Source organism: Salmo salar, chromosome ssa05, assembly GCF_905237065.1.
Source record: "Salmo salar chromosome ssa05, Ssal_v3.1, whole genome shotgun sequence".
Taxonomy (NCBI): Eukaryota; Metazoa; Chordata; class Actinopteri; order Salmoniformes; family Salmonidae; genus Salmo; species Salmo salar.
The window spans coordinates 82236848-82249386 of NC_059446.1; the positions used below are offsets into that span (position 1 = coordinate 82236848).

Consider the following 12539-nt stretch of genomic DNA (forward strand, 5'->3'; position numbering starts at 1 on the left):
TGTATTATTATTATTATCTATTATTGTTATTATGTATTATTATTATGGATATTATTTTCATTATTATTATTATGTATTATTATCTATTATTATTATTATTATGTATTACTATTATTATGTATTATTTTTATTATTATGTTATGTATTATTATGTATTATTATTATTCATTATTATTATTATGTATTACTATTATTATGTATTATATTTTTGATATTATTATTATTATGTATTATTATGTTTATTATTATTCATATGTATTATTATTTTTATTATTATTATTATTATTATTATTTTAATTATTATGTATTATTTATTTATTTATTATTATTATTATGTATTATTATTATTATTATTATTATGTATTACTATTATTATAGTTATTATTATTATTATGTATCATTATTTTTATTATTATTATGTATAATTATTTTTATTTTTATTATTATGTATTATTATTTTTATTATTATTATGTTATGTATTATTAGTTGCATTATTAAGTATTATTATTAATATTTGTATTATAATGTATTATTATAATTATGATTATTATAATGTATTATTATGATGTCTTATTATTATGTATAATTATTTGTATTATTATTTGTATTACGACTTATTATTATTTGTATTATTATTATTATGCATTATTATTTGTATTATTATTATTATTATGTTATGTATTATTTACTGTACCTAGCAGCTGTGAGTGATAGTGCGATAATTTTCAATCATCCAATAAGTAGTCAAACAGACTATATATTCTAATGAGATGTGCAGGTGATGCAGCAGAGGTTGACATTAGCAACACTGTCTGACTCCAGATACCTCCACATTTTACAGTCGCAACTTAAATACCCACAATGCTTCCAAATGAAAAGACAGTGCTTCAAAATGAAAAGTGTTTCACTCACCGATACAAGCGTGAACTCTGACAGATAACTGTGTCCGGAGGATGATGCTGTGCTTCTTGCCTCTTCTGATGAGAAAGACAGACAGAGAGAGAGAATGAATTTTAATAACTTTGTTCCACAACACAGTGACCCTATGTAAATGAGTTACATTTGATGTTAAAAATTAATTTGTCTGACTTCAACTTTTAAAAAGCATACAGAATAAAAGCTTGTTTTGTTGGAAAACGGTTTCCTGCTATTTAACCTTAAGGACCTCATATTCTTGGACCCCAGGTTTCTAAACTGAAGACATATAATACTGGAATGTGGGGGTTTATGAACGAGGTCTCCAGTTGTGACAGCCAGGTGTGTACATAGCCTACTGTATCATTAAACTTTCCACATGGTCTGATGCAGAGAGGTATGGATATAGACATAGACATCAACACTCTGGGTGAACTACTTTCAGAGGGCTAGATCGAATCACTGTGGAGGAGGCAAGCTTTCACAGGGCTAGATCGAATCACTGTGGAGGAGGCAAGCTTTCACAGGGCTAGATCGAATCACTGTGGAGGAGGCAAGCTTTCACAGGGCTAGATCGAATCACTGTGTAGGAGGCAAGCTTTCACAGGGCTAGATCGAATCACTGTGTAGGAGGCAAGCTTTCACAGGGCTAGATGTAATCACTGTGTAGGAGGCAAGCTTTCACAGGGCTAGATCGAGTCACTGTGGAGGAGGCAAGCTTTCACATGGCTAGATCTAATCACTGTGGAGGAGGCAAGCTTTCACAGGGCTAGATCGAATCACTGTGGAGGAGGCAGCTTTCACAGGGCTAGATCTAATCACTGTGTAGGAGGCAAGCTTTCACAGGGCTTGATCTAATCACTGTGAAGGAGGCACGCTTTCACAGGGCTAGATCGAATCACTGTGGAGGAGGCAAGCTTTCACAGGGCTAGATCGAATCACTGTGGAGGAGGCAAGCTTTCACAGGGCTAGATCTAATCACTGTGGAGGAGGCAAGCTTTCACAGGGCTAGATCTAATCACTGTGGAGGAGGCAAGCTTTCACAGGGCTAGATCTAATCACTGTGTAGGAGGCAAGCTTTCACAGGGCTAGATCTAATCACTGTGGAGCAGGCAAGCTTTCACAGGTAACCGTAGTGGTAAAATGCTACTCAATACTATGCTACCCTGAATACACTTGAGTTACTATGAACAGAACTTATGTATAAATATCTAGTTTCACACTTGTCTTTATCCAAATCCTCTCCTCCCCCAAAGCAATCCCATGACAACAATGTCTGTTGAGGGACAACAGAGGAGACAACAGAGGAGAGAACTAAAGGGGGTGTCACCAATGTCTCCCAGGTTGTTGAAATACACAGAGATCGACTCTGCCTCCCATCTCCATGGAGACAAGGTCATAGCCCCTGTCAACAACAACAGAGCTTCCCCAGTGACAATCCTAAACAAGGACAACAAAAACATCCCTGACAGAATTGTGACAAATTGTGCTATGGGGGTTTGTAGATGAGAGCCATCCTGAGGATGACAGCCCTCACATTCTGAAAGAAAACAAATGTTGAAATCAACCAGCAGGAGAAGCGTGCAGACAACCCCCACACAGACATAACACCAGACACCACCGTACCAGGCCCAACAGATAAGTCCAAGCGGTACACACAAACACACACAAACATCCAAACACATACACACACAAGCACAGCAGGTAGGCTTGCACAACAGTCCTGTCCGATTCAGCTCTGTAACAAACACCCTTTTGTGTGGCCCTCACAATGGAAGTGTGATGCTCCATTCAGTCTGCAGTGGCCCGGTGCCAACAGTAGAGGGTCACCATTAGAGACATTAGACACAATCCCCCAGCACTGGATCACACTGAGAGCAGACTGAAGTAGGCCCTGGGGCCTGGGTGCACGGTCAACCCTGTGGACCCTGCAGTGCACAATCAACTGCACTAACATTTTAGAGAGGGGGAGAGAGAGAGAGACAGAGACAGACAGAGAGACATAAAGTGAGAGAGAGAGAGAGAGAGAGAGAGAGAGAGAGAGAGAGGGAGAGAGAGAGACAGAGAGAGGAAGAGAGAGGGACAGAGAGAGAGAGAGAGAGAGAGAGAGAGAGAGAGAGAGAGAGAAAGGGAAGAGAGAGGGACAGAGAGAGAGAGAGAGAGAGAGAGAGAGAGAGAGAAAGGGAAGAGAGAGGGACAGAGAGAGAGAGAGAGAGAGAGAGAGAGAGAGAGAGAGAGAGAGAGAGAGGGAGAGGGAGAGAGAGAGAGAGAGACTGTCACCAACCAAGGAGGGCCTACAGCAACACCTAGATCTTCTACACAGATTCTACCAAACCTGGGCCCTGACAGTAAATCTCAGTAAGACAAAAACAATGACGTTCTAAAAAAGGTCCAGTCGCCAGGACCACAAATACAAATTCCATCCAGACACAGTTGTCGTAGAGCACACAAAAAACTATACATACCTTGGCCTAAACATCAGCGCCACAGGTAACTTCCACAAAGCTGTGAACGATCTGAGAGAGAAGGCAAGAAGGGCATTCTATGCCATCAAAAGGAACATAAAATTCGACATTAGGATCTGGCTAAAAATACTTGATTCAGTTACAGAACCCATTGCCCTTTATGGTTGTGAGGTCTGGGGTCTGCTCACCAACCAAGAATTCCCAAAATGGAACAAACACCAAATTGAGACTGTGCATGCAGAATTCTGTAAAAATATCCTCTGTGTACAGCATACAACACCAAATAATGCATGCAGAGCAGAATTAGGCCGATACCCGCTAATTATCAAAATCCAGAAAAGAGTCGTTAAATTCTACAACCACCTAAAAGGAAGCGATTCCCAAACCTTCCATAACAAAGCCATCACCTACAGAGAGATGAACCTGGAGAAGAGTCCCCTAAGCATGCTGGTCCTGGGGCTCTGTTCACAAACTCAAACAGACCCCACAGAGCCCCAGGACAGCAACACACTTAGACCCAACCAAATCATGACAAAACAAAAAGATAATTACTTGACACATTGGAAAGAATTAACAAAACAACTAAGCAAACTAGAATGCTATTTGGTCCTAAACAGAGAGTACACAGTGGCAGAATACCTGACCACTGTGAATGACTCAAACTTAAGAAAAGTTTTGACTATGTACAGACTTAGTGAGCATAGCCTTGCTATTAAGAAAGGCCGCCATAGCCTGTCTTCTCTTGAGAGCCAGGTCTGCCTATGTGCACACTGCCCACAAAATGAGGTGGAAACTGAGCTGCACTTCCTAACCTGCTGCCAAATGTATGACCATATTAGAGACACATATTTCCCTTAGATTACACAAACCCACAAAGAAAGCAAACCTGATTGTGATAATCTCCTGGGTGAAATACCACAGTGTGCCATCACAGTAGCAAGATTTGTGACCTGTTGCCACAAGGAAAGGGCAATCAGTGAAGATCAAACACCATTGTAAATACAACCAATATTTATGTTTATTTATTTTCCCTTTTGTACTTTAACCATTTTCACATCGTTACAACACTGTATATATATACATAATATAACATTATTTTATTTTTTGTATTTATTAATTATTTTTAATTTTTTCACCTTTATTTAACCAGGTAGGCCAGTTGAGAACAAGTTCTCATTTACAACTGCGACTTGGCCAAGATAAAGCAAAGCAGTGCAACACAAACAACACAGAGTTACATATAAACAAACGTACAATGAATAACACAATAGAAAAAACAAATTAAAAAAATTGTAATAATCTTTGTACAGTGTGTGCAAATGAGGAAGAGTAGAGAGGTAAGGCAATAAATAGACCATAGAGGTGAAATAATTACAATTTAGCATTAACACAGGAGTGATTGATGTGCAGATGATGATGTGCAAGTAGAGATACCGGGGTGCAAAAGAGCAAGAGGGTAAGTAATAATATGGGGATGAGGTAGTTAGGTGTGTTATTTACAGATTGGCTGTGTACAGGTACAGTGATTGGTAAGCTGCTCTGACAGCTGTTGCTTAAAGTTTGAGAGGGAGATATAAGTCTCCAGCTTCAGTGATTTCTGCGATTCGTTCCATGCATTGGCAGCAGGGAACTGGAAGGAAAGGCGGCCAAAGGAAGTGTTGGCTTTGGGGATGACCAGTGAAATATACCTGCTGGAGCGCGTGCTATGGGTGGGTGTTGCTATGGTGACCTGTGAGCTGAGATAAGGTGGGGCTTTACCTAGCAAAGACTTATAGATGACCTGGAGCCAGTGGGTTTGGCGACGAATATGTTGTGAGGGCCAGCCAACGAGAGCATACAGGTCGCAGTGGTGGGTAGTATATGGGGCTTTCGTGACAAAATGGATGGCACTGTGATAGACTACATCCAGTTTGCTGAGTAGAGCGTAAGGAGGCTATTTTGTAAATGGCATCGCCGAAGTCAAGGATCGGTAGGATAGTCAGTTTTACGAGGGTATGTTTGGCAGCATGAGTGAAGGAGGCTTTGTTGCGAAATAGGAAGCAGATTCTAGATTTAATTTTGGATTGGAGATGCTTAATGTGAGTCTGGAAGGAGCGTTTCCAGTCTAACCAGACACCTAGGTATTTGTAGTTGTACACATATTCTAAGTCAGAACTGTCCAGATTAGTGATGCTAGTCAGGCGGGTGTGGGCAGCAATCGGTTGAGGAGAATGCATCAAGTTTTACTAGCATTTAAAAGCAGTTGGAGGCCACGGAAGGAGGGTTGTATGGAATTGAAGCTCGTTTGGAGGTTAGGTAACACAGTGTCCAAAGAAGGGCCAGATGTATACAGAATGGTGTCGTCTGCGTAGAGGTGGATCAGAGAATCACCAGCAGCAAGAGCGACATCATTGATATATACAGAGAAAAGAGACGGCCCGAGAATTGAACCCTGTGGCACCCCCATAGAGACTGCCAGTGGCCCGGACAACAGGCCCTCCGATTTGACGCACTGAACTCTATCTGAGAAGTAGTTAGCGAACCAGGCAAGGCAGTCATTTGAGAAACCAAGGCTAAGAATGCAGTGATTGACAGAGTCGAAAGCCTTCTCCAGATTGCATAGTGGAGAAGGTACGGTGGGATTCGAAATGGTAGGTGATATGTTTGTTAACTTGGCTTTCAAAGATTTTAGAAAGGCAGGGCAGGATGGATATAGGTCTATAACAGTTTGGGTCTAGAGTGTCTCCCCTCTTTGAAGAGGGGGATGACCGCGGCAGCTTTCCAATCTTTGTGGATCTCAGACAATACGGAAGAGAGGTTGAACAGGCTAGTAATAGGGGTTTCAAAAATGTTGGTGGATAATTTTAGAAAGAGAGGGTCCAGATTGTCTAGCCCAGCTGATTTGTAGGGATCCAGATTTTGCAGCTCTTTCAGAACATCAGCTGACTGGATTTGGGTGAAGGAGAAGCAGGGGGTGCTTGGGCAAGTTGCTTCAGGGGGTGCAGAGCTGTTGGCCGGGGTTGGGGTAGCCAGGTGGAAAGCATGGCCAGCCGTAGAAAAATGCTTATTGAAATGATCGATTATCGTAGATTTATCGGTGGTGACAGTGTTTCCTAGCCTCAGTGCAGTGGGCAGCTGGGAGGAGGTGCTCTTATTCTCCATGGACTTTACAGTGTCCCAAAACATTTTGGAATTAGTGCTGCAGGATGCAAATTTCTGTTTGAAAAAGCTAGTCTTAGCTTTCCTAACTGACTGTGTATATTGGGTTCCTAACTTCCCTGAAAAGGTGCATATCGTGGGGGCTATTCAATGCTAATGCAGTATGCCACAGGATGTTTTTGTGCTGGTCAAGGGCAGTCAAGTTTGTGGAGAACCAAGGGCTATACCTGTTCTTAGTTCTACATTTTTTGAATAGGGCCAGCTTTTTTAAGATGTTGAGGAAAGCACTTTTAAAGAGCAACCAGGCATCCTCTACTGACGGGATGAGGTCAATATCCTTCCAGGATACCCGGGCCAGGTCGATTAGAAAGGCCTGCTTGCTGAAGTGTTTTAGGGAGCGTTTGACAGTGATGAGTGGAGGTCGTTTGACCACGGATCCATTACGGACGCAGGCAATGAGGCAGTGATCGCTGAGATCCTGATTGAAGACAGCAGAGGTGTATTTAGAGGGCAAGTTGGTTAGGATGATATCTAAGAGGGTGCCAATGGTTATGGACTTAGGGTTGTACCTGGTAGGTTCCTTGATAATTTATGTTAGATTGAGGGCATCTAGTTTAGATTGTAGGGTGTTAAGCATATCCCAGTTTAGGTCACCTAACAGTATGAACTCTGAAGACAGATGGGGGGCAATCAATTCACATATGGTGTCCAGGGCACAGCTGGGGTCTATAACAAGCGGCAACGGTGAGAGACTTGTTTCTGGAAAGGTGGATTTTTAAAAGTAGAAGCTTGAATTGTTTGGGCACAGACCTGGATAGAATGACAGAACTCTGCAAGCTTTCTCTGCAGTAGATTGCAACTCTGCCCCCTTTGGCAATTCTATCTTGTCGGAAAATGTTGTAGTTGGGGATGAACATTTCTGGATTTTTGGTGGCCTTCCTAAGCCAGGATTCAGACACGGCTAGGACATCCGGGTTGGCGGAGTGTGCTAAAGCAGTGAATAAAACAAACTTAGGGAGGAGGCTTTTAATGTTAACATGCATGAAACCAAGGCTTTTACGATTACAGAAGTAAACAAAAGAGAGCGCCTGGGGAATGGGACTGGTGCTAGGGGCTGCAGGGCCTGGATTAACTTCTACATCACCAGAGGAACAGAGGAGGAATAGGATAAGGGTACTGCTAAAGGCTATAAGAACTGGTCGTCTAGTGCATTCAGAACAGAGAGTAAAAGGAGCAGATTTCTGGGCGTGGAAGAATAGATTCAAGGCATAATGTACAGACAAGGGTATGGTAGAATGTGAGTACAGTGGAGGTAAAACCTAGGCATTGAGTGACAATGAGAGAGGTTTTGTCTCTAGAGGCACCAGATGAGCTAGGTGAGGTCACCGCATGTATGGGGGGTGCAACAAAAGGGCTATCTAAGGCATATTGGGCAGGGCTGGGGGCTCTACAGTGAAATAAGACAATTATCACTAACAAAAACAGCAATAGACAAGGCATATTGAAATTAGGGAGAGGCATGTTTTGCCGAGTGATCATAGGGTCCAATGAGTAGCAATAGGTGAATCAGAGAGCCAATTCAGTAGTTGCTACTATGCTAGGCAGAGCTGGAGACACGGCGATTCAGAAGGCTAGCGGGCCGGGGCTGGCAGATGGGCCTCCCACAACGTCGCAACGGAGAGGGCCTGTTGAAACCACCTCGGAAGGTTACGTCGGCAGACCAGTCATGATGGATCGGCGGTGCTCCATGTCGGCAGTAAAGGGTCCAGGCCAATTGGCAAAAGAGGTATTGTAGCCCAAGAATTGGCTGGTGGACTTCTTCGGCTAGCTGTGAGATGGGCCTAGCTCAAGGCTAGCTCAAGGCTAACTGGTGCTCGCTTCGGGACAGAAAACGTTAGCCAGGAGTAGCCACTCGGATTGCAGATAGCTAGCTGCGATGATCCGGTGTAAAGGTTCATAGACTGCTACGCCATCTTGGAACTTCTGTGAATGTAATGTTTACTGTTCATTTATATTGTTTATTTCACTTTTGTATATTATCTACTTCACTTGCTTTGGCAATGTTAACATATGTTTCCCATGCCAATAAAGCCACTTGAATTGAATTTTATTGAGAGACAGAGAGAGACAGAGAAAGAGAGAAAGAGAGAGAGGGGAGAGAGAGAGAGGGGGGAGGGATCGAGGGAGGGAGGTAACATTACCCTTCACAGACATACAAGCCACCAACATCCGCCCATCCTCCCCCCATGGCTGTTTTCAGTGCAAGAGTTTGACACGCATACAACAGCAGATCAGACTCATACACATATGGCAGAGGCTGTGTGAGCTTACTGTTTATCAGATATAATACCCAATAACAGAGGCTGTGTGAGCTCACTGTTTATCAGATATAATACCCACCAACAGACAGAGGCTGTGTGAGCTCACTGTTTATCAGATATAATACCCACCAACAGACAGAGGCTGTGTGAGCTCACTGTTTATCAGATATAATACCCACCAACAGACAGAGGCTGTGTGAGCTCACTGTTTATCTAATATAATACCCACCAACAGACAGAGGCTGTGTGAGCTCACTGTTTATCAGATATAATACCTACCAACAGACAGAGGCTGTGTGAGCTCACTGTTTATCAGATATAAACAAACAGACAGAGGCGACACAGAAGCAACACAGAAGCAACATCTGTCACCGTCGGATTGGGCCCGTGCTGCCTGTGGAATGAGACGGGAGCAGAGAGGAATTGAATCCTCTGATGTTGGAGGCTGAATTCAGGGCCAGGCAGTAGAAACCAGAGACCTTTTGTAATGAGCTTCAGCTTTCTCTCTCGTCCTGCAAACTGCAACTCTATCCTCATTATTACTAACCGTGACCTGCATCATCCCCCGCTGCCACAGCCTACACAGGCCAACGTGCTCATTATCAGATTAAACAGAGGTGCACGCAATACGTGAGAGACATTTAGGCACTTCATAATATGAAACGGGATAATAACATGTAAGTGCAACATGGCTGATATGATGATGTATGTGACCTACTACAGCAGGTTAGAGTTAGAATGTCAACACTGAGATGGACTGAACCAGCAAATTCATATGGTTAATATGATTTGTTCAGATCAAATCAAATGTATTTTTTATAAAGCAGTTGTCACAAAGTGCTTTACAGATAACCGGTCTAAACCCCAAAGAGCAAGCAAAGAAGAAGAAAAAGCACAGTCGCCATGAAAAATTCCTTAGAAGGAAGAAACCTATGAAGAAACCTAGGGACGATCATGATTCATATTCAAGATACGCATTGATTATACAAATAATAAACGTTTGTTGAGCAACCATCTCACCATCCTACATTTCTATTGTGTCCAAGAACACCATTAAATAGACAAAAACTGATCCTAACAACACCATTAAACCGAAAAAACTGATCCTAACAACACCATTAAACCGAAAAAACTGATCCTAACAACACCATTAAACCGAAAAAACTGATCCTAACAACACCATTAAACCGAAAAAACTGATCCTAACAACACCATTAAACCGAAAAAAACTGATCCTAACAACACCATTAAACCGAAAAAAACTGATCCTAACAACACCATTAAACCGAAAAAACTGATCCTAACAACACCATTAAACCGAAAAAACTGATCCTAACAACACCATTAAACCGAAAAAACTGATCCTAACAACATCATTAAACCGAAAAAACTGATCCTAACAACACCATTAAACCGAAAAAACTGATCCTAACAACACCATTAAACCGAAAAAACTGATCCTAACAACACCATTAAACAGCAAAACCAGCAGCTACTCCTCTCTCCTTTCTACCACTATGACCAGCAGCTAATCCTCTCTCCTTTTTACCACTACCACCAGCAGCTACTCCTCTCTCCTTTCTACCACTACGACCAGCAGCTAATCCTCTCTCCTTTCTACCACTACCACCAGCAGCTACTCCTCTCTCCTTTCTACCACTACGACCAGCAGCTACTCCTCTCTCCTTTCTACCACTATGACCAGCAGCTACTCCTCTCCCCTTTCTACCACTATGACCAGCAGCTACTCCTCTCTCCTTTCTACCACTATGACCAGCAGCTACTCCTCTCTCCTTTCTACCACTACGACCAGCAGCTACTCCTCTCTCCTTTCTACCACTACGACCAGCAGCTACTCCTCTCTACTTTCTACCACTACGACCAGCAGCTACTCCTCTCTCCTTTCTACCCCTACCACCAGCAGCTACTCCTCTCTCCTTTCTACCACTATGACCAGCAGCTACTCCTCTCTCTTTTCAACCACTACGACCAGCAGCTACTCCTCTCTCCATTCTACCACTATGACCAGGAGCTACTCCTCTCTCCTTTCTACCACTACGACCAGCAGCTACTCCTCTCTCCTTTCCACCACTACGACCAGCAGCTACTCCTCTCTCCTTTCTACCACTACGACCAGCAGCTACTCCTCTCTCCTTTCTACCACTATGACCAGCAGCTACTCCTCTCTCTTTTCTACCACTACGACCAGCAGCTACTCCTCTCTCCTTTCTACCACTACGACCAGCAGCTACTCCTCTCTCCTTTCTACCACTATGACCAGCAGCTACTCCTCTCTCCTTTCTACCACTACGACCAGCAGCTACTCCTCTCTCCTTTCTACCACTACGACCAGCAGCTACTCCTCTCTACTTTCTACCACTACGACCAGCAGCTACTCCTCTCTCCTTTCTACCCCTACCACCAGCAGCTACTCCTCTCTCCTTTCTACCACTACGACCAGCAGCTACTCCTCTCTCTTTTCTACCACTACGACCAGCAGCTACTCCTCTCTCCTTTCTACCACTACGACCAGCAGCTACTCCTCTCTCCTTTCTACCACTATGACCAGCAGCTACTCCTCTCTCTTTTCTACCACTACGACCAGCAGCTACTCCTCTCTCCTTTCTACCACTACGACCAGCAGCTACTCCTCTCTACTTTCTACCACTACGACAAGCAGCTACTCCTCTCTCCTTTCTACCCATACTACCAGCAAATACTCCTCTCTCCTTTCTACCACTATGACCAGCAGCTACTCCTCTCTCTTTTCTACCACTATGACCAGCAGCTACTCCTCTCTCCTTTCTACCACTACGACCAGCAGCTACTCCTCTCTCCTTTCTACCACTATGACCAGCAGCTACTCCTCTCTCCTTTCTACCACTACGACCAGCAGCTACTCCTCTCTCCTTTCTACCACTATGACCAGCAGCTACTCCTCTCTCTTTTCTACCACTACGACCAGCAGTTACTCCTCTCTCCTTTCTACCACTACGACCAGCAGCTACTCCTCTCTCCTTTCTACCACTACGACCAGCAGCGACTCCTCTCTCCTTTCTAGCACTACGACCAGCAGCTACTCCTCTCTCCTTTCTACCACTACGACCAGCAGCTACTCCTCTCTCATTTCTACCACTACGACCAGCAGCTACTCCTCTCTCCTTTCTACCACTACGACCAGCAGCTACTCCTCTCTCCTTCCTACCACTACCACCAGCAGCTACTCCTCTCTCCTTTCTACCACTATGACCAGCAGCTACTCCTCTCTCCTTTCTACCACTATGACCAGCAGCTAATCCTCTCTCCTTTCTACCACTACGACCAGCAGCTACTCCTCTCTCCTTTCTACCACTACGACCAGCAGCTACCCCTCTCTCCTTTCTACCACGATGACCAGCAGCTACTTCTTTCTCCTTTCTACCACTATGACCAGGAGCTACACCTCTCCCCTTTCTACCACTACAACCAGCAGCTACTCCTCTCTCCTTTCTACCACTACGACCAGCAGCTACTCCTCTCTCCTTTCTACCACTATGACCAGCAGCTACTGCTCTCTCCTTTCTACCACTACGACCAGCAGCTACTCCTCTCTCCTTCCTACCACTACCACCAGCAGCTACTCCTCTCTCCTTTCTACCACTATGACCAGCAGCTACTCCTCTCTCCTTTCTACCACTATGACCAGCAGCTAATCCTCTC

At 43.7% G+C, this 12539-nt stretch overlaps 1 protein-coding gene across 1 annotated transcript in view; it reads right to left on the reverse strand.

Moving 5' to 3' along the window:
• The window catches only part of fhod3b (formin homology 2 domain containing 3b), a 270483-nt gene that overhangs the window by 213513 nt on the left and 44431 nt on the right, over window positions 1-12539 (reverse strand). Inside the window, 1 exon segment of the mRNA XM_045719149.1 lies at window positions 914-978. Within this exon segment, the coding sequence (XP_045575105.1) occupies window positions 914-978 (65 nt within the window).